We start from the raw sequence: 24,232 nt of genomic DNA on the forward strand, positions 1-24,232 counted from the left end.
ACATCTTACCAGAAGTAGCTAACTATATAGACGTCTTCTACATCTTACCAGAAGTAGCTATTGTTGGTGGCTCTGTTGTTAGTGAAACAGGAAATATTATTTAAAACAGTCAGGTGGAATTAAGACCAGAGACAAGGGAAGCCCTTGACTTAGTGTCTTCAATAAATTTAATAATAGATACTCCAATAACAGAAAGAACCTCTCAGTAGCTGAATTCATATTGCTAGAGGAACTTAAAAAAATAAAGACCATAACCTATACATCAGCAAAGTTGATGGCTTTTTTATATTAGATAATGTCAACAGCAAAATGCACCATCTTAACAATCCCTCCACATATGCTCCCTCCCCTCAGAAAAGGTCCTACTCAAATGTTAGAAAAGAAAACTAAACAATTTCTAAAGAACTTCTTATTGATGACGTGACATTTAAAAGAACAAACACCAACCATTCAAAAGTTCTGTTCACCAACATAAAGCATATAAACAAGGTCTTCCGGTAAAACCATTCATCAGCAGCAGGCAATGTTACAACTTAGCCAAATGGTGGGGAGCTACTTTCCCCTGCCACAGCTCCCCCCCAACTCCACATCAGTATTGGTTATGTCAGATTTTAATCAACATTCTGGCAATTGAGTTTCTGGATGAGGACTTACTGGTAAGCTCTGATGTAGAGTCGGTGTTTGCCATCACCTCCTTTCCTGAAGATATCAACTCCCTCATCCGTAAAATTATGCAATCTATTATATCTGCCCCCTCTCCCAACTCCCTTGAAAATTAATGATTTAACCCAAAATCAGTTGCATAAGGATGATTCAACCCCAGTGCTATTTCAGCAATTTGTACTTTATCTACTGCATTCCACACAGCTGAAAATTTTAATAACTGTTTCTGAAAATGTTTTTTTGAATTCTCCACATGAAATTCCAGAAATGCCTGTTAATTATCACATAATTAGGAAAAATTCACAATTAAGTTAAACCTAATTATATGCACATGTTGATTGACATATGTTATCTTTAGTTTTTTGTAGTAAGTTCACTTTATTGCTGCAGGTTTTCCTCCACTCCATAACATGCTCTGGCTTTGTGACATTGATGCATTGTTTTCAATCAAACTGTTGATGTGTGTGCTTCACATTTCATGCTGAAAGGCTCATGTCTAGTCACAGCATATGTTGAAGCATGAGATTTTTAAATTCACATTTGCTCACCAACAGGCCTGAAGGGAGTTTTAATTTTCAAAAATTAATTAAAAATATGTTTCTAATATAGAACATAGATCTTTTTATAGTTGTGTTTAGAAAATTGTATTCTATGGTCAGGCAAAATGATCATGGAATACACACAGTATTTGAGACAAAATACACTGATGCCATGAATGGGAATGCACAAGTGTGAGAGAACCCAAAATTATAATTCTGAATAAATGGATGTGAATTGGTAGAAAGCAATATATTTATGTCTTATCAGTACACAAATTATTTTTCCAGTGGCAAGCCCCTTTAGGTTCTTAGCTTTACCATGACCCCCCCCCCCCCGTCCAAAAATAAAATATAATTTTATCATTCTTAATAAAAAAAAAAATGATTGATAAACAGATATTTCTAATACACCTTAAAAATGTGCCCTTCCATGTTTCAAAATATGCAGATTATAAAAATAATAATAAGTTATATGTCTTTATACAGTCTGCTTGATACACAGTCACTTATCTCAGCTTCTGGAAATGCTAGATGGGGAGGGAAAAAAAAGAAATTACAACTTTCTTTGAATTGTGTGATGCATAATATGCCAATATGTGCACTTATTATTGTGGACATAATTAGCAGAGTCCATCTTCTCACAGAACCCCATGGACTGGTCCATGATCCCCACCCTCCAACAGGGGTACTTGGACCACAGTTTGTGGCACTCATATAGACAGTACTATCTCCTTTTCCCACACATGAATAATTATATCATTACTTTTACTGAAATTACCTTCTACATTAACTTCTGATGCAATTGAAAATTCCAGAATTTATAAAGTAAATATTCTGGACTCATAGTGTGGATATAACATAGATAAAAAATAAATAAAATAAAAAATAAAAAGAAAGAAAGAAAACTGTAGCTTTATTTTTAGCTCTCAGATTTAAAGCATAATAGAACAGCATCTTATGAGTTATCGAGTGAATTTTTTATTTTCATCCTACATTTCTAAAGAAGTATCTTATATAAAGAAAAAAAAATTCCAATCCTGTTGTACTTCAGTATCTTTCAATGATATTCCTAAGGATGTGTTAATGATCTTAAGTTCAAAAGCTTTGTTACCCAGTTGCTGAAAATCACAGTAATCAAAATATTTTTATGAAACTTGTCTAAGTTTGTGCAAAGAGGCTACATTACTGTGTACTGTGCAGTAAATCATTTGCTACACTGATGATCAGTTTCCTGCAATGACTGGAAATTACAAAGAAAACAATTTTTAAGGGAGTAATAACATTAAAGAAATTCCAGTAAAAAAATAAAAATATTCATAAATATTCAGTTCCAGTAGCATTATAATAATGGGTGGTATATTAAAATTAGCATTTTCCACTATGAAATTAAAGAAGGGGAAAATATTTGTAATTGTCTATCCTGTAAGCATTTTAATTGTGTAACCAAGGGACAGCAGTGGGTGTACAGTGCCTTAGTCCACCAGCCAGTTTTGCAAGAAAAAGTTTAAAATAGGAAACTTATTTTATTCTTAATTCTGATATTATATTATATAATGAGATCAAAAAAACATTAGAAACAACAATATTAGTGTTAAAAAATAATAATAATCCCAACTGTTATGGCCACATCTTTAGGTGGCCAAATCAAATCTGTGGAAAGTTTTCATAGCAACAAGTGTTTTGTTGAACAGGTGTCCTGAAGAATTTTTAAAAAGAAGAAAAATAAATTAATGATGGAAATTGAATATCATACTGGAGGAGTAATGAAATTCACATTGAACTAATTCTAATAGATGTATAAATTAAAAAAAACAATACACTAAGCATGCCGGCCTATGGGTTAATGTGGTATGAATTTTCCTTGTTACTTTTTAAAATTCAAGTTCGTCACTGATAGGTTATGTCATCAGGCTAGATTCTAGGCCATTTTGGGAGGGGAAAAAAAAACTGATCTTGCTTAATCTGACATAACCCCCATGACCTTTTGAAGTAAAATCTTTTACAAGCAGCATGCAGAAATCATTAGTCTCAATTGTGGGAATCATCAAATGTAGTAAATGCGAAGAGGCAGTGCTTGCAAGACTGTATTGATCTGCCACCTAACTGTCTGTTACTAAAGAGGAACAGGTCTTTAGTATACCTATTGTGAGATTTAACTAACAGTCATACATATCCTAACTGTTCCCATTAGTCATAAAACTATCTTCAGTTTGCTATCTGACTTTCATTAAATGTGCCACATAATCTAGGAAGCCACTAATCTCAAAGAGTTGTTCCGATACTTAAAATATCATTTGTATTAACACATCTAATTAGCTTTTTGACTGAAAGCATTAAATAAATCACGAAGAGGAACATTTGTTCCACGAGGCCCTTGCACCAATAACCTCTACCCTTGTGCTAGTTAGATATTGCCCATGACTAAATTCTTTATAAGAAAACTGATTATAAGTTTAAAAATAAATAAAATAAATTTTGTATGTATCCTCTGGCTGGCTAAGGCCATAAAGTTTTTGACTTCATTGTAACTGTTAATTGCTTTTGATTTATCAGCCCTATAACTAATAGTTTACTCTGCACTTTTTATGGTAACATATGGGCTTGAATATTTGTGCCTGCTTATAACAGCACCACAACCAGCCCTTTAGTATTAACATTTACAATTTATTTCTTTTTGTCCAGTTTCTTCCACCATGCCACTAATTATCAGGTTTGACCATATGTTTAATTAAAAAAAAAAATTTTTTTTTATTTGAACTAACTTTTAAAATGCATGTTACTTATTTATATAACTGCCAATGATTTTTTTAGTGTGAGGTCCACTTTAGTTCCTTCAGGACACACTACATGATGAATCAAGCAGTGCTAATTTGATGTCAAAATGCAGGCTAGACAGGATAACATGAGCATTACAGAATTACATAGACTATATATTTTTAATTGATATGTAGTATATTAAATAATAATAATTTGGCATTGCCTAAAGTGAGCAAACAACTATACTTTAATTACTTAATATTAATTACCCCCACAAGTTTTACATCTTTTCTCTGCCTTGCCTACATATACCTTGCTACATTTGTACTTCTTTTTTGTACATCACATGTCTTCTGTTACAAAATGGTATCGTATCTTTGAACAGATTCCTTATTTTGTTAACAGGCTTAAAGATCACCTCAAAACATAAACATCATCATCATCATTATCATCAGCCATTTTCAATCCACTGCAGGATGAAGGCCTCTCCAGCAACTTTCCAGTTCCTTCTGTTTTGAGCACTGGCCATCAATTTACTACCCAAAAACTCATGAATTTCATCTATTCATCTCTGCCTTTGTCATCCAGGTTTTCTTCTAGCTCCTCTTGGGTATCATTCTATTATTTTCTTAGTCCATCTGTCATCATGATTTTGAGCTATGTGTCCTGCCCAAGACCATTTTAGTTCTTTAGTTTTGATGAGAATGTCCTTTATTTGAGTTTGCTGCCTAATCTATATGTTTCTCTTCTTATCTAACAGTCTGATTCCCAATATAATTCATTCCATTCTTCGCTGTGTAGCTCTCAACTTCTCTCCCATTCTTTTGGTGAGTGCCCAAGTTTCACTTTCGTAAGTCATGGTGGGGAGTATACATTGGTTCATTATTTTACGTTTCAGACAAACTGGGATATTGCTCTTCAGAAAGTGACTATATTTCCTGAATGCTATCCATCCAAAATTTATTCTTCTCTTGATTTCCAGCCATTTATCTTTATTACAGCTAATAACTTGTCCCAGATAAGTATATGATTCCACCTTTTCAATTACTGCTCCTTCAATCATTATTTCCCTTTCTGTGGCATACTTGTTCATCATTACTTTTGTTTTAGCCATATTCTTCTTTAGTCCAAAATCCTTACTAACTGTGTGCATAACTGATTAAGATTTTCCTCTAATTCTTTGAGATCGTGGCTTATGACCACAATGTCATCTGCAAATCGTAAATGGTTTAGGTACTCTCCGTTCACATTGACTCCTTTCTGCGACCAGTCTAATCTTCTGAAAGCTTCCTCAAGGGCAGCAGTAAACAGCTTCGGAGATATTGTGTCTCCTTGTCTAACTCCTTTCTCAATTTTAAATTTCCTATTGTCTTTGTCTAGTCTAATAAAGGAGGTAGCATTCTCATATATTTTCTTCAAAATCATAATATATGGGGTATCTATGCCTTGTCTTTCCAGTGCCCGAAATATTGCCTTATGCTGTATGGAGTCAAATGCCTTTTCATAATCCACAAATGCCAGGCATAATGGTGTTTTATATTCATTTGCTTTCTCCATTAGCTGTGATATTACGTGAAGGTGATCCATAGTTGAGAATCCTGTCCTAAAGCCAGCTTGCTCTTTCGGTTGATTCTCATCAAGTATTCTTTCTAATCTGTTAGTAATGACCCTTGTGAACAACTTGTAGATGTGGGATAACAAGCTAATTGGTCTATAATTTCCAATTTCTGATTTATCTCCTTTCTTATGCAGCAAAACTATGATTGCATTATTCCACTGCTTAGGTGTCACACCTTTTCTAATGCACTTTGTGAAGAGCCTTGCCAGTTTTTGTGTTATGTCTCTCCCTCCCTATTTTAACAACTCTACAGTAACTTCATCTTCCCCTGGGGCTTTCTGATTCTTCATTTTCTTCAATGCATGTTCTACCTCAACAGGAAGAATATCGGGTATGTCGTATGTGTTGCTACTTTGCAATCCATCTTCCCCACTGCTGGCATCATTCCCTCGCTCCTTATATAATTCTCTATAGTAGTCTTCTGCTATTTGAATTATGCCTTCTCTGCTGTTTATAAGTACACCATCTCTATTCTTCAGTTTCAGTATCATTTGTCTTTCTGTATTACTGCTCATGGCTGCTGATTTAAATCCTTTGTTTTCCCTTAATCCTTGTTCTACCTTTCTTGTGTTAAACCTTATGTCCTCTCTGAGTCTCTTTCTAATGGCTTTGCATAACTCTGTATACTCAATTTTCTCCGTCAGTGTTTTTCTTGCTCTTCATTTGTCATCTTCGGTTCATCATGACAAGTGTTTCTTGACTAATTTTTTCTTCTTTGGATTTCTTTTTCCCTATAGGTGTCTTGGGCTCTATCACTTTCAGAAAGTTGTAGTATTCCCCGTCGATATCTTGGTCCCGAGCAGTCTGCAGAAGCTCAAACTTGTTCTTAAGTTCCAGTACATACTGCTTTTTCTCCTCTTCTGTTATCTCAAAGACCTTTGTATTATTTACTCGAGTCAGTTTTTTCCTTTCCTTTCCTACATCTATATCAATGTACATCTTACCATTCTGTGATCACTTCCAACATTTACTTTATTCAGGACGGTAACATCATTCACAATATATCTTCTGTTAGTGAGAATGAAATCGATTTCATTAGTTGTTAATCCATTTGGACTCTTCCATGTCCACTTTCTGTTCACCCTTTTCTTGAAAAAAGTGTTCATTACTGACAGTCCTTGAGATTCTGCAAATTCCACAAGTCTTTCACCTCTTTTATATCTTTCACCAATTCCAAAATTTCCTATAGTTCCTCTTTCTGCACTGTTTTGCCTTTTTCCAACCTTAGCATTGAAGTCCCCCATAATAATAGTGTAGTGGTTTTCTACTCACCTAGAAGACTCTCAATTTCGGTGTACATTTCTTCAACGTCTTCATCATCATGGCTCGATGTTGGTGCATAAGTCATTATAACCTTTATCTTATACCTCTTAGAAATCTTGAGTAGTAGTCTGAGTCTGACACCCTTGGTGATATACTTTTGAATTCCAAAATGTTGTTTTTTATATCTTTATGGAACAGAAAGCCAACTCCACCTTCCCTCCATTCATTTTTATCATTGGTGTACAGCAGATTTCCACTTGATAAACTTATAAGTGATTCATTTCTTCTTCTTGTTTCAGCCAAACCGATGATATTCCAATTTACATTTTCTAATTCCTTTTCCAGCTCTAGTATCCTGTCTTCACCGGTGAGTAATCTTACGTTGTAACAGGCCAAGTTCAGTTTCCGTGCATGGCAGCCTGATTGTACCCAGAGATACTTAGCACCCTCTGCTTCCACTTTGATCCTCTTGCTGCCATAAGAGGGGGGAGTGAAAGCCGCTGGGGACTGAGGGCCATTTATTTTGTCGTGCTCTCATATGCTGGAGGGTTTGGTCATTTCCTCTTCACGCTGACCAGGCGTCTTGAAGAGAACCACTCTACACATTCGTTGCCAACTAAGTGACGTAACAGGGCTTACCATCGAGAAGGTGTGCATGAATGGATTTTAGGGAGGGAGGCCAACCAGACTTCTCCTAAATCTTCTGAAATAGAAAGATATTGGATCTATCAGTGTTTTAGACTGAGTGTCTGATAACACACAGAATGAAAATTAAATTTGTCAAATATCGTTTTAATCAAAATTAATTTTCGGAGGAATTACAGAGATTCCCATTAAGCAGCATGAAAATGTATTATGTAATAATACCTTTAGCTAATGATTTCTTAATACTCTATCTCATGGTTCTCAGACAGATTTCATTCCATATCATAAATATGGAATGAAATCTGTAAAAATTACAATTGCATATCTAATATGAATGATAACATTTCCTTAAGTTTGAATATAACTGCATTTTTTGTAAGAGAGTCAGTAAGAATGGCACTGTTTAAAGATATTATTAAATAGATTTATAACTATAAAGGTTGTTCTAATCTCAATAAACATCTCAAAATTCCAAAATGTAATTATTCGGTTACTTATCTTCAAGCCAATTTTTTCTGTCTTTTTCGTAGGAAGTGACGAAGATCTTGAGCACATTTCAATATGGTATTGGTCCATAGGCAATGCTAAATCTTGTATAAGAGTAGGAGACCGGCAGAATTACTTAACAAGTACAGGTCACTGTTGAAAAAAAAAGCCGTGAATTAGGGTAGATTTTGAAAGTGTCTGCAATTCTGCTCAGACATGATAGGAGGGAGTATATGATGAGAGCCTTTCGTTCAATTCGGCCCTGGAAAGATTGTGCAAGGCTCAACAGGTAGAATTTTTTTCAGCCTGGTCTGTACTTGTTAACAGGAGAGACTGCTTCTACAGAGATGGGATACACTTAAATAGAAAAGGTGCAAGAATATTTGCTGATGCTATTGAGGCAGAGTTAGGTGGGTTGTAAAACTGCTAGCTTGGGGGGGATACAAAGACTAATAGATTAACAGTAGCCACTGGAGAGGTGAAAGTGATTCTTGCACTGCTTCTATTGGAATGAACAGAAGCCCGGAAAACAAGATGCAAGGTATTTCAGAGACTGCTGGGAGTCATTGCAGTACAAGTAAACACATGGGTTGTGTTAGGGCACTAACAATAGGAAGAGGTGCATGTATACTTGCGTATACACCAATGCTAGGAGTTTGGTAAATACATTTGATGAATTTGAGGTATTGCTCAAAACATCCAAGGCAGATATTGTGATTATCAGAGACGTGGTGCCACACAGATATAAGGAATGCAGAACTGGAATTTTGGGAGTACAATGTGTACAGGAAAGATAGACAGGATAGAGAGGGAGGAAGGGTTATGATATTGGTTAAGAAACACATAAAATCCAAGGAAGTGAAGCCAGTCAACATCGCTGGACAGTGCGGTGTCAAGTCAGTTTGGTGTGACATAAGCATTGGAAGATCAGAATTGAGAGTAGGAGTGTGTTATAGGCCTAATGACTCTGATGAGTATAATAAGAAACTGTACAGGGATATAGAGTGGGCCAGTAAATCAGAGAGTCTTATAATGGGAGATTTTAATTTCCCAGATATTGATTGGAATTTGTGGGTTGGTCACTCACATACTAGTATGGCTTTTGTGGATTTATTAGATGATTGTTTTCTACATTGGCATGTTCGGGAGGCAACTAGAGGGAGTAATACTCTTGATTTGATTATCAGTAGTGATTCTTCATGCATTAAGAATCTGCAGATAAAGGAACCACTAGGTGGCAGTGATCACAGTGTGCTGAAATGGGATTTACTCAAAGAGTAACTACCATCAGGGGTAAAGGGAAGGGTTTTTGCTTTCGTAAAGGCGACTACTGTGGTCTGAGACAGTATTTAAATTCTATACAGTGAGACCAACTGATGATGTTACCAACAGAAAATTCAAAGTGGGAAGCATTCAAAGAATTTATCTTGGAAGCTACTAAGAAATATTGTTCAAGGTTTAGGCCTAAATGGATGTCAGATGAAATAATGAGACATATGGCAGAGAAGAAAAATGCATGGGATACATATAAATTAAAGGGTTACATGGAAGCCTATGATAGATATAAGCTGGTCTGTAACCAAGTCACAAAGGAGATTAGGCAGGCAAAGGCAGATTATGAGAAATCTGTCTTTGCTTTTGGCAAAGGATGCATAGAAAAATAACAAAGAGTTCTTTACCTATGTAAAGTCTAAAAGGAAAGGGATGAATCAGATTGGTCCACTGGATATTGATGGTTTAACTGTTGATGATCGTGATCCTGAGCAGGATCATCAACTGTTGATGATCCTGCTCAGGTGGCTAACAAACTAAATGAGTATTTTGCATCTACATTCACACATGAGGAGTTATTCAGGGTGGGGAATGCCAGAGGTAAATTAAACTCTGGCAGGGAACTAGATGATTTTATAATAACTGAGAGGAAAATGGAGGAGAAATTGTTGAAGATAAACATAAAAAAGGCACCCGGGGTGGATATATCCAGTTATATTAAAGGAGGCAGCAAAGGAAGTAAGCAAACTCTTAGCCATAATTATGAGAGCTTCTTTGGACTCAGGGGAGGTACCCATGGACTGTGATGTGCAAATGTAACCCCAATCCACAAAGGAGGATCAAAGGGCGACACAAATAATTATGGATATATTAGTTTAACTTCTCTTCCAGGAAAATCAATGGAGGCACTGGTTAAAGAAGCACTGCAGGATCATCTAGACAAGACTTCAGTTATAGCTTTGACACAGCATGGTTTTGTTAAGATAAAGTCTTGCCTGACCAATTTGATTGGATACTATAATGTGGTCACAAAGGAACTGGATGCAGGGAATAACTTTGATATCATATATTTCGATATTAGAAAGGCTTTTGATACTGTTGCACATGGAAGACTGCTGAACGAATTGGAGCAGTGTGGCATTGGAGGCAAATTGCTGCTATGGATAAAGGGATGGTTGAGTGGGAGAAGACAGAGGGTGGTAATCAATGGACACTGATCATTGTGGACTAATGTTATTAGTGGCATTGTTCAGGGTTGGGTCCATTGTTGTTTTTTGTATTTATAAATGATATTGATGGTATATCAAGCTTAATGTCCAAGTTTTCAGACGATACTAAGGTTGGCTGGGTTGTTAAGGACACTAATTACAATCCAGTGCTGCAACAGGATCTAGAAAAGTTGAGCAGATGGGCTGAGAGGTGGCATATGAAGTTCAACATTAACAAATATAATGCTAACCCAAAATCTTATTTTTTTTTACTAACTTTCAACTTCTTTTGAATAATGTGAAGGAATTGGATTTCAGGAAAGCTTTTGATACTGTTGCACCTAAAAGACTACTGTACAATTTGGAGCAGTATAGCATTAAGGGCAAATTGCTATTATGGATAAAGGGATGGTTGAGTGGGAGAAGACAAAGAATGACAATCAGTGGACACCACATTTTGTGGTCTAATTTTATTAGTAGTGTCTCACAGGGTTTAGTCTTGGGCCTGTTATTGTTTTCTATATTTATCAGTGATGTTAATGAAGGTATATCAGGCTTAATGTCATAGTTTTCGGACAGTACAAAGGTTGGCAGGGTTGTTAATGACAGTATGCTACTGCAACAGAATCTAGAAAAGTTGGGCAGATGTGCAGAGGGTGGCAACTGAAGTTTAACATTGAAAAATGCAAAGTACTGCATATGGATAGCAGTAACCTCAGAGCAATGTACCAGCTGTGCTGTACTACATTCAGGGTAGTGAAGAATGAAAAAGACTTGGGGGCAATTTGTGCAGTCAGGTATGAAGGTTACTGAACAGTGCAGACAGGCTGCCAGAGAAGCTCATGAGGTCTTGTTGATATACAGAAATTTAGCTAGCTGGGAGGTGATTTTAGATTTGTTTAATGCAATGTTCAGGTCACACTTTGAGTTCTGCATATAGGTCTGGAGGCCTCATTTTAGGAAGGATGTAGAGCAGCGGGAACATGTGCAGAGAAGAGCAATGAGATTGGTGAGGGGAACAAAGGGTTGCTGTTACCAAGAAAGGCTTAAGTTTTGCAAATTGCAGTGTTCAGACTAGGCACATGCGAGGTGATCTAATTGACATATTGTAAGGCCTTGAATGGTTTCAGCAAGTTCAATGCTGATGAGATTCTTCCTCTTGCTCAGTTTATGCACTTAAGGGTCATAAATTTGAATTGAGGAAAGACAGTTGTAGAATAGATGTGTGGAAATTTGCCTTTAGCCAGCAGATGATTGATTATTGGAACAAACTTCCATGTGTCATTGTGGAAGTTGATAGCTTAAATAAATTCAAGGAGGAACTGGATAAACGTTTGAAGTGAATGGATGGGTCTAATGGTTATTTTATTTTTTTGCTGTTGCTATATAAGCTTACTTTCTTGCATCATATGCCTCTACTAATGCTAAGACAGTTTATTATTTAATATTGTCTTTTATTTTCATTCTGTATGTGATATTTTGACAAGTTAACCTATTTAAAAGGTTTTAAAAATCTTGGATTTTTTTGAAATTATGACTTTATCCTGATGCATTAGCCTCAGACGTTTTTACACTGTAAACACTCAATCTAATCTAATTTAATCTCACCAACGGTTAAAAATTGCTTTATATTTTGATTACTTTAGCATCTTATATCAATCTTGTAATGTTGTAATATACAAACAACAAGATGGGAAGTGGACTGTGAATAATGGGGACAACCCCTACACAAATAAAATTGTATTCTTCCATTTCTGTTGTAAAAAAAGACCTAGATCCTAAATTACAACTGAATTAAATGGACCAGTCTTCCAGTTCAGATCAAATGTAAAATACATAGTTAGCATTTTTGATTACAAAAAACCAAGGCCCCGAGTGCCAAGCGATAGTGTCCAAGCGATTTTCCTAAGTGATATATAGTGCTCTTTCTAAGTGATTTCGTTATATTTTCTTTCCAGTGCTTTTCTCATCCTTATTTTTTTATAAGTGGTTCTGTACTTAACAGATCCTAAGTTAGAACCCAGAAAGGAAAATTACCTTTCTTTTCCTAGTATATTTATTAATTTTCGCACTAACAAACTAACCTCTCCAACCGCTTGGCCACTAGGTGGCACCGCTCCTGCCTCCACGTGGCGGGGCTGGAAGTCTGGGAGAAGAAATCCACTCTCCCAGGGCTAAAAGGAGCAACGATGGACAGAAACAAACAGTCTACGTGTGGATTTTATGATTCAGAGCTAGACAAACATGATCCAGATCATGACGACACAAATGTATCCCATGCTAAGAGACAAAAAAAAGAAGGAATGGATAAGAACACACCACTCTTTCTAATACTACACTCCTCCACAGACCAACCATTGAGTAAGCTGTCCCCATTTTTGATACAGAAATGTCTCGAAAATGTGGCTGGCCCTCCAAAAATGGTTCGGCGATTAAGATCCGGAGATTTATTGATCTAAATGACCGAACATAGACATGCTGAGAGGCTATTGAAAATATCTACTTTCGGTGGAATTCCCACGAAGGTTACCCCACATGCCACCTTAAACTCTAAAGGGGTAATATCAGAGTGGGATCTATTAAACGTATCAGAGGATGAACTTGTACATGAACTAAGAGATCAAAACATGGTACAAGCCAAAAGAATTGTTATTAAAAGAGATGGAGAACCTGCTCCCACACGGACGGTGATCCTAACATTCAAAACACCAAATCTACCTACTTCTATTAAAGCTGGTTATCTTAGATGCCAAGTAAGACCATACATTCCAAATCCAGTCCGGTGCTTTAAGTGCCAAAAATTTGGTCATTCCCAAGCTGTCTGCAGAAGTGTAGCCACTTGTGCTAACTGCGGATCAAAAGAGCATACACACACAAACTGTAACACTGAAGTGCAAATTTGTCCTAACTGCCACGGTAACCACTCTGCCTTCTCTAAGGAATGCCCTCAATGGAAAAGAGAAAAGAATATTCAAAAATATAAGATTGAGCAGAAAGTATCCTATCAAGAAGCTAAAAAACATTTTGCAGTACCTGCTAAGTCACCTACATATGCTTCAGTTACCCAATGGCTACGCTCAGTAGAAACTCAGACAGACTGCTCAGTCCCTCCAAATATCTCAATATCTGGTTGGGCTAAATCACTCCTCTCCTCATCAAAGGAAAAACCTATTCCTAAATATGCTACTCGAGAAGCAAATACTCCTGTAACAATACCTCCAGATAAGAAGCCTAATGAACAACCAAATGATCGAGCCAAGACTCCTGAAAGAAACAACACTACTAAATTTATATCCGATACCATGGATATTGATGAAAAGATAGATGAAGATGATTCAATTCTTGAGATTCATCCAGAGGATGACATTGACACGGGTAGGCCAGTCTTCCCAAAAAAAGAAAAAGCAAAAGTAGACAAGCGCAAACAAAAAAATCCGCTGTAAGAAACCAAACCCTCCTTTTAAAACCAAACAATGCACACAGTGATTCAATGGAATTGTCGCGGATTTCGTGCTAATTTAGATGACCTCTACGATCTCCTAAGTGAATATAAGCCCGTTGCAGCATGCATACAAGAAACAAACCTGACGAATGCAGTATCTATAACAGTTAAACGCTTCACCATGTATAGAAAAGATAGAAACTGCTCTAATGCAGCACACGGAGGAGTAGCGCTGTTAGTAAACTCTTCAATTCCCTCCAGACCTGTTCCCTTGCAAACACCGTTGGAGGCAATTGCAGCCCGTATCACCATTGGCATAACGATAACATTAGTCTCATTGTATCTGTCACCAAACCACGCTTACACCCTTGCTGATTTAGATGACCTAGTAGGACAAATACCCACTCCTTTCTGTATTCTGGGTGACTGGAATGGCCATAACCCTCTATGGGGTTCTCAACAACTTGACTGCAGAGGGAAAATAATTGAGAAATTCTTGGATAAACACAATCTAACTATTTTAAACCAGGTGATCACACATATGTTCATGTACCATCTGTCTCAAGCTCTGCCATTGACCTAACAGTATGTTCCCCAACAATATTTCCTCTCATAGACTGGACAGTTACTGACAATCCTCTTGGTAGTGATCACTTTCCGATCATCTGTAATTTCTGTACAAGTTCTCCTCCGATCAACAGAATTAGAACAATTTGGAAATTTGACAAGGCCAACTGGGCTAAATATCAAGAAATAGCTCATTTAGATTCCACTATCATTGCTACTGACAAGATCGATTCTACAGTAAGCTATATCACAGAACGAATAATGACAGCAGCTGAATCCGCTATCCCAAAATCATCACTTAAAATCCGACTCCATCCAAAAATGTGGTGGAACGAAGCATGTAGCATTGCTAAAAGAGAAAGAAATAAATCCTGGAATCAGTTTAGAAAACATCCAACCACAGCCAACCTCCTACAGTTTAAAAGAGCAAGGGCTAAGGCTCGTTATATAAGACGAATGAGTAAAAAAGAAGCATGGGCACGCTATGCTGCCACAATAAACAGATTCACAGATACTGCTACAGTCGGGAAAAAAATCAAATGTATCAATGGCAAATACCCACTTGTTACTTCCCCGATTCTATTTCTGAAAGGAAAGGAAATTTCTGAACCTGAAGAACTTGCTAATGCATTTGGCTCGTCCTTTGAATCACTCTCAGCTGTTTCCGCCTATGAACCAGCCTTTCAGATGCTAAAACAAAATACAGAAAAGTATAAACTGAATTTTAATACCGCTCTCAAACATTCATACAATCTGCCGTTGACCATGACTGAATTGCTTAATGCGCTCACAAAAGTGAAAAACAGTGCTCCAGGTCCTGATGGAATTTATTACTCAATGATTTCCCATTTAAGTGTAAGATCATTAAGTGGTCTCTTACTACTCTATAATAGAATTTTCTTAGAGGAATATTACCCCACCAGCTGGTGCCATTCTTATGTGCTAGCCTTCCCGAAACCAGGAAAAGACCACACAGATCCAACAAACTATCGACCTATCTCCTTAACAAGTTGCTTGGGAAAAACAATGGAAAAAATACTTAACACCGATCGACGCTCGATCTCATTCAAAGCAGAAGCAAATATTCGGAACGACTTTCTAAGAAATGAACACTTTGTTTTGATATGCATTGACATTGAGAAAGCATTTGACACAACTTGGCGTTATGGGATTCTTCGGGACTTACATAAATCTGGTCTTCGGGGTCATCTCCCGAAATTCATTCAGAACTTCCTATCTAACAGATCCTTCCAAGTCCTCTACCACTCGTCACTTTCTGGCACATATGTTCAAGAAGAGGGAGTTCCCCAGGGCTCAGTGCTGAGTGCAACACTTTTTGCCATCAGGATCGATTCTATAACTAATAGTATACCTAACACAGTTGATGCATACCTGTATGCTGATGACCTTGCCATCTCATGTCATTCTCAAAATATGCGACTTATTGAGAGACAACTACAAGTCACCATTAATAGAATAGTCTCTTGGGCCAAAAACAATGGCTACAGAATTTCTAAACCAAAAACAACTGCAGTACACTTCTGTCATAAACATGCATTGCATCCTGATCCAAACCTTCAGTTAAACTCCCATTGTATTACATTTCAACCAAGCACTCATTTTCTTGGTATAATACTTGATAAAAAATTAAACTTCCTTGAACATATAAAATATATTCGTACCAGCTGTCTTAAGAAACTAAATATTCTCAGAGTGATCTCCTCTATGTCATGGGGTGCAGATTGGTACATGTTGCTACATTTATACCGCTCATTAATTAGATCCCGCTTAGACTATGCATCTCCTGCATACGCCTCAGCCAGGCCAAGTGTACTGAAATGGCTTGATCCCATTTATCATAGTGCACTTCGAATAGCACTGGGTGCCTTTCGTACATCTCCCATTTTAAGTCTATATACGGAAGCCAATGAACCGCCGCTAGACCTTCGGCGACAAATTCTTCTCCTAAATTATGCCGCAAAAATCAGCAGCTTTCCACATCACCCTATATGGCAATATCTCTTCAGACCAAAATGGGAAAACCTCTATCGTACTAAATCACGTCTCAACAAACCATCTGGCATTAGGCTTCAAGCTCTAAACACTAGCTGGGGACTCAGCATGAATAACATAATCCAGGATACTAGCATGCAAATCCAGCCATGGCAAATACCCACGATAGATATTGAAAAATACTATCAGAAATGGGGAAAGAATAATCTTCCAGATATTAACATCAGACAATTACATCTGGCCCACTCAGTTCAGTTTAGCAGTTACGTGCAGCTATATACAGATGGATCCAAGACTGCCAGTAAAGTTGGTACAGCTGTAGTCCTGCCGGATGCTATCATCGCCAAACAGCTCCCTTCAGAATATAGTAATTATACTGCTGAGTTGTATGGTATTTTACTAGCCCTGGAGAAAATAAAAGAAGCCTCATACACTCAATCCATAATATATACCGATTCATTAAGTGCCGTGAATTGTATGCAAGGTAAACGCCCCAACAGTCATCCTCTGGTACAACAAATCTGGACTCAGTTAATGGCAATTCATGCACGTGGTCACCGCATAATTTTTTGTTGGAATCCCAGGAAATGAACAGGCAGATTTAGCTGCCAAAAATGCTTCAAATCCTATTTCTCCCAATTTCAGGACACCTTATGTTGACTTTAAATCCATTATACAGCAGACCTCTAAAGAACAGTGGAAACATATATGGGAAAAAGAAACAAATAATAAACTTTTTGAAATAAAGAAAGAACCCAAACAGTGGCGATCCAGTCTAAGGGAAAATAGAAAAGAAGAAACTGTACTAGCGCGACTGCGCATTGGTCACACATACCTCACTCACAGTTATTTATTAAGAAAGGAAGATGCCCCACAATGCAGTAACTGTTCATTTCCACTCACTGTAAAGCATATCGTTATTGAATGCCCACTATATTTAAGAGAACGAAAAACTGCTTTCTCCTTACTTTTCAAAAATTGCAATCAATTAACACTACGTAATGTTCTAGAAGATCGTCAAGATATGGATGACGTTTTTGTTTTCCTAAAATTGATTAATAAATATCACCTTGTTTCAATTTTTATCAGAATCAGCAACAACAACAAAGATATACTAGTCAGAAATCAGTGCATTATAGCCACAGTTGCTGATGCACCAACAAACCTAACAACAACAACAAAAAAACAGTTTTTTATGAACAAGTCCAAGGGATCAGAACAGATTCTATGATAAACAATGAATAATTTACGACTTTTTTCTCACTGTCTTTAGCAGGATTCTTTTGTGCCCTTCTGTGACTGTACACATCTGTTATGTGAAGAATGTTAGATTGTAGTATCCCAGTGTATATACTTTGTAAAAAAAAAGCATATTAAAATGTTGACTGCCATGTCATCCATATATGTCTGACACCATTAGGTTTTTGGATGCTGTGCTGGACATATATGGCTGAGTTATGGAGTTATGGCAGCTGTATAGCACTGATGATTTTTGGGATTTTACATTATTTTGGGAATTTTTTTGGGATGGGAATTTACATTATTTTTGAAAAGTGTGGACCCTGGTGATACATTTGATGAAATTTCTGGCACTATGAGAAAAAATAAGTGAGTAACTGCTGATTATTTATTATATGAATTTTACAGTTACAGAATTATGTAGATTTATGTTGTTGACCAAAACACATAAAAGGCTGATGATTATAGTCTGGGCAGTCTTTTCATCTTCCTTGACTGGTAGATGGTTCATTAACCATTTATGGGGCATGCTTTGTTGACACTAAAATATTTATTTTAGAATAACTAATCAAATTATTTACTAAATATTTTTTGTCCCCAAGGGTAAATTTTTCTTAAACTAGTTTGGCAGTCAATGTGTTAAGGTGTTAGACCCAGTACACCCCGTAGGAGTTTGTGTAGTTACACAAACTTCTCCAGCCTTAGCTTTTACGTTGAGTGGAAATACAACTGGCCTGTTGTATTTTGAGCCTTCTACTGTATAACAAACTGCCGAAAGATAGTAATATGAATTTCTATACAAAGTGCCAAATTCAAGAAATTTTACTTCTGTTTTTTTCATGATAGGTAAGACTGTGAAATGTGGGGCAGAATTTAAAAAGTAAGGCTAGTGAATTGGATTGGGCAGCAGAACAAATGGTCAAAAAAAAAGGAGGGGGTAGATTTATGGTCACTAAATATATAGCATTTTTTGAAATGTTATTTATATTTATTTCCTCCCCCAAATAAAATAAGGCAATGTTTCCTCATTAGTATTTCATTAACTGCACTTGTCTCACTGAAATCAATGTTAAGATTATCATTCATTTTTATACAGGTGAATCATAAATAGACTTCTTAATAAGATCATCAGCACTCTCTCTCGTTCAGCACAATAATGGCACTTTTGTCGTAATATTTACAGCAAAAGTAATTGGCAATATATTTAGCAGAAGGAATTGGCATCAAACTGGCATTAAAGAAATCAAATCCAGACTATACAAAAAAGAAGTGAATCATTTATACAGACTCCCTGACTATATTAAAAACCTTAAAAAAATACCAAACGGCACTCACATCCAGTAAGCCATCAGATGTAGAAATTTTGTAGAACATCTTGAAATCTTATGTAATGATCACTGTGAATATAGTTCCTTACTGGGAATTCATTAGCAATACAGGATAACCCTACTGACTGCCCAAAATTTAATTCCGAAGGACAACAACATGAAACTCCTGAAGAATATATACTTATATTTTAAACGAAGACAAAATGCAGAAATATTTTAAGTTTTTTTTTTTATGTAGGCCATTCAGCTTTATTGACTGTAATAACTAGATACTGGAAAGATAATTAAGCAACCTGTGTTGAAACATTATGGTCTACGCTGCCAATTCCATAAAAATAAATTGCTTGACCTTTCGCTCCTTCCAAAAGTGCCACTATTGTGCTTCACCTTCTCTCTGGTCCCGAGTCTGTTTTTTGAAGATTTTTGAGTGATTTTTGCAGATATATTGAATTTGTTAGCATATTGAGTGATTTTTGCAGATTAGTATAGTTGTTATTATATATTGAGTCTATTTTGTTTCAGCTAATATAGTTTGTTATAATAATGTACTTTTAAAAAGTTTCCTTCCATTGTCACGGGCACCTCCATAGCCAAGTGGGAGGGAGCAGCAGTGTGTAGCACATGCTTCTTGGTTAGACCGGGGTTCGAGCCCGTCATCACCAAATAAGGAGGATGCGTAAAGGTCAGGGAATGACCGCCGCATATCCCGGAGCAATATGGCCTTAGTTGCTAATGCTCCTAAAAACCAAATAACAACATAACAATAACAACCATTGTCACGAACTCATCCTTATTTCTTTGTTTCTCTAAATTTTTTGTAAAATAATAAGAGAAGTTTACTCAATATAATACGTAGAACAAGCACTTCTGTATGATACTCTCCAGCAATTAAAATGAAAAAATCGAAAATCTTACATTACAGTAAAAAATAATTAAAAATCAATTGACCACAATTAAAAATAATTAAAAATCAAATGAACACAATTAAAAATCAATCTAACGCAATTAAAAATTAAATTAACGATAGTGAAATTATAGTAGTCTTATAATACCGTAACAAACTGACTAAAAAAATTGAATGGCAAATGCCTAAAAAACGGTACTCACCTTGTATAAATCTGCAATAAATTTATTGATAAATGGTGGCTGAATTTAGTTTTGAAGAAGCATTAAAAAGAATGGGGTAAAAATATTTTTAAACAAATTTTAAAATGAGTGCAAGGAAGTAGAAGTGCAGATCTCCAATCCTTGGTTGTCATTAAAGGTTGAAGGACGCGAATGAAAGAATGAAATAAAAGAGAGGACCGGTGGTGCCAATAGTCGTTGCGAGAGACTTTCGTTAAATGAACCGTCATCAGTTGGCAAATGGAAGAGAAGTGAGCGCGTGTTGTATTTAAAGTTGGTCTATACTCTCGTGATGCTCTTTTTGACACGTGGGAACTTTAGCTGTGAAAGGTTCCAAGCCGGTGAGAGGTTGAAGGGAAGTTTTGCGTTAATAATATTGAGATCGGAATGGTGTCGGTACCATTCGATGGCGAGGGCTTCATATTGAAGAATTCTGTAGCTCGATCTAAGTTTAATAATAGTGATGGCAGAGTCAATAAGGGGGGTGTGGTTGTGGTTTTGGGCATGGGTTGTTAACTCAGTGCAGGATTGGCCTGTCCTGAAACTGTTGAAGTGGTAGTATGCGCGGGTATTGGAAGTTGTGGAGGAACCGAATTTGGTGGTAGTGCTGCCGATGTAACAGGTGTCGCAGTTTGGTTGGCATTTTATGAGATATATTATATTATTGAGATCATTGATGGGATACTTGTAAGTTTCTTTATAAGAATTAAATAGGGAACCTAGTTTATTATAAGTAGAGAAAGTGAGGGAGATGTCGGTATCTTTGAATGTACGTCGGAATTGTGCTGCGAGTTCACTATGATAAGGGAGAACTATGCGAGTATTTGTCTTGTTACTGTGTCTGATGGGGTTATTAATGTTGTTTTTAACAGTGGATATTGTGTGTTGAATGAGTTGAGGGGGATCTACAATGCTATCAAATTCAGCTCTTCACATAACGATCTACACAATGAACTTCAATATCTTACTGATAAATTCATAGCCAGGAGCTATCCCCCTCAACTCATTCAACACACAATATCCACTGTTAAAAACAACATTAATAACCCCATCAGACACAGTAACAAGACAAATACTCGCATAGTTCTCCCTTATCATAGTGAACTCGCAGCACAATTCCGACGTACATTCAAAGATACCGACATCTCCCTCACTTTCTCTACTTATAATAAACTAGGTTCCCTATTTAATTCTTATAAAGAAACTTACAAGTATCCCATCAATGATCTCAATAATATAATATATCTCATAAAATGCCAACCAAACTGCGACACCTGTTACATCGGCAGCACTACCACCAAATTCGGTTCCTCCACAACTTCCAATACCCGCGCATACTACCACTTCAACAGTTTCAGGACAGGCCAATCCTGCACTGAGTTAACAACCCATGCCCAAAACCACAACCACACCCCCCTTATTGACTCTGCCATCACTATTATTAAACTTAGATCGAGCTACAGAATTCTTCAATATGAAGCCCTCGCCATCGAATGGTACCGACACCATTCCGATCTCAATATTATTAACGCAAAACTTCCCTTCAACCTCTCACCGGCTTGGAACCTTTCGCAGCTAAAGTTCCCACGTGTCAAAAAGAGCATCACGAGAGTATAGACCAACTTTAAATACAACACGCGCTCACTTCTCTTCCATTTGCCAACTGATGACGGTTCATTTAACGAAAGTCTCTCGCAACGACTATTGGCACCACCGGTCCTCTCTTTTATTTCATTCTTTCATTCGCGTCCTTCAACCTTTAATGACAACCAAGGATTGGAGATCTGCACTTCTACTTCCTTGCGCTCATTTTAAAATTTGTTTAAAAATATTTTTACCCCATTCTTTTTAATGCTTCTTCCAAACTAAATTCAGCCACCATTTATCAATAAATTTATTGCAGATTTATACAAGGGAGTACCGTTTTTTAGGCATTTGCCATTCAATTTTTTTAGTAAAATTAAATTAATTAAAAAAAAAATTAACGAAAAAATTGCAAAACGATTTTTCTTCCTGAAGCCGACAACACTTTTCAACCACATGTCGCGATCACAGGAACGAAAATTACCGAATAGGAGTAAGCATGAAACTTAAATATGGATTATTTGTCTTCGCGCATGTGTGTAAAAGCTCACGAATTGGAGATAAGAAATAGCCGGTGAACATTAACAGAATTCTCATGTAATTTAATTTCGACAGTTTCAGCAATTAGTCGTCTGGTATAATTACGTTGGACACTAAGTATTTTGGCCTCATTAAATAAAAAAGCATGTTTTTTGTTAATGGCATGAAAAGGCTAATTCTGACGGTGCTGAACGAACTGAGGCCACGTGTTGATTAACACGAAAACACGTAGAACCTTGGTACGATGATTGCAATCTCTGCAAGAAATTTTGTTGTATACCAGGTCATGTATTTGTGTTGCGAACGAGGAAAGGACTGAGCAATTTTTCACTATAGTTTGTAGTTTCCGTATTGGCCTGGCCACAGTTTGTTTCTCTAATGTAATTCTACTGTGATGATAGTATAATTTTTTTTTTACAGGATTACCCCAACACATTTCTTCAGAATGCAGATGACTTCCACAAAATACTCAGGTGAACAGTTTTGAAAATTACTGAATTTATTAAAAGGAATAAATAAATAAATCATTGACCATATTGAAATCTACCAAGGGTTTTTTTTCATTGGTTTTCGTTCATAATTTGCATCAATAAATAGATTTGAATAATATCGGCAGTTCACTGTGACTATATCTCAATCCTTATTGGGAATTCACGTGTACAATTAAAATAAAGATTGGGATATTCATCCCAATCTTTATTTTAATTGTACTCCCACAATAAATTTTTTTTAAATGCTTTTATTGTGAACTATTTATATTAATCTGATCGAGAATTGTCCAGAGATTTGTCCTAGGTGGGCAGGAGCAGCAGTGTGTAGCACATGCTTCTTGATCAGACCGGGGTTCGAGCCCGTGACCACCAAATATGGAGGATGCGGAAAGGTGAGGGAATGACCACCGCATATCCCTGGAGCAATATGGCCTTAGTTGCTAATGCTCCTGAAAACCAAATAACAAACAACATCCAGAGATTTGTCAATGGTACTCTATCAGATGGTTTCCTTGTTTTCTCTCTCTCTCTCTCTCTGTGTACCCTTTTTGCTGACTCATGAGTGTAGGTGTACCTCACATTAATGAGACTCCTGCTTGAGGTAACCTGCCTCAATTCATTCAGAATTTTCTCCATCTCAGGAACTTTCAAGTATGACTTCAGAATGATCTGTCCACAATTCACATACAAGAAGGAGTACCTCACGGTTTGAGGTACTCATATGCATAGTACGCTACTATGCATACGATCTGGCTATTTCCTGTCACTCACCCAGCATGGCTACCATTTTTTTTTTTTTTTTTTTGTTTGTCCTCTCCTTTTTCCCATTATATATATGAGGTCAGCGTTTCTACTTTTTTGGTGTGAAACTTTTACGGCCGGATGCCCTTCCTGATGCCAACCCTCACCCTTTATCCATGCTGGGGATATGCGGTGGTCATTCCCTGACCTTTCGCATTCTCCATATTTAGTGGTCATGGGCTCGAACCCCAGTCTAATCAAGAAGTGTGTCTTGGGTTTGACTTTAGACACCAAACTAAGTTTCATAAGCATATAACCTACCTGCAACCTACGTGCTTCCAGAAATTAAACACATTTTGTGCAGTAACCTCAACATCTTGGGGGGGGGGGAACGGTGCTGTACATATGTAAAAGTTGTCATTTATTTCAAGACATGATTCTTACGCAAATGACATCCTGTTAGATAAAAGCAGAAAGGCCAATGCTACCAATGTCAATAACCATTATGGCTTTTACAAAAAAAGGAATATGTTCTACCAGAATAATAGTAATGCTAATGCAGCAATACGCGAATATTGGAAACTTAAAGGTTTGTATAAAGGACCTTTGGTGTCAGTGGGGCTTCGAAAACTAAAAGAAATTTGAAGCGACCGGGGAGTTAGGTGTAATTCCAGGCAGGTGATGACCACGAATCGGAATGGAGGTAGTGGA

General features: G+C 36.8%; 1 protein-coding gene across 1 annotated transcript in view; it reads left to right on the plus strand.

The window, feature by feature from the left end:
* Positions 1-24,232, plus strand: part of Rad17 (Rad17 checkpoint clamp loader component) — a 382,411-nt gene that overhangs the window by 94,931 nt on the left and 263,248 nt on the right. The window contains exon 6 of the mRNA XM_090380952.1: positions 22,710-22,762. Coding sequence (XP_090237078.1) covers positions 22,710-22,762 — 53 coding nt within the window. The remainder of the gene's footprint in view (positions 1-22,709; positions 22,763-24,232) is intronic.

This window comes from Mastigoproctus giganteus, chromosome 9 (genome assembly GCF_048544385.1).
Source record: "Mastigoproctus giganteus isolate SK-2022 chromosome 9, ASM4854438v1, whole genome shotgun sequence".
Taxonomy (NCBI): Eukaryota; Metazoa; Arthropoda; class Arachnida; order Uropygi; family Thelyphonidae; genus Mastigoproctus; species Mastigoproctus giganteus.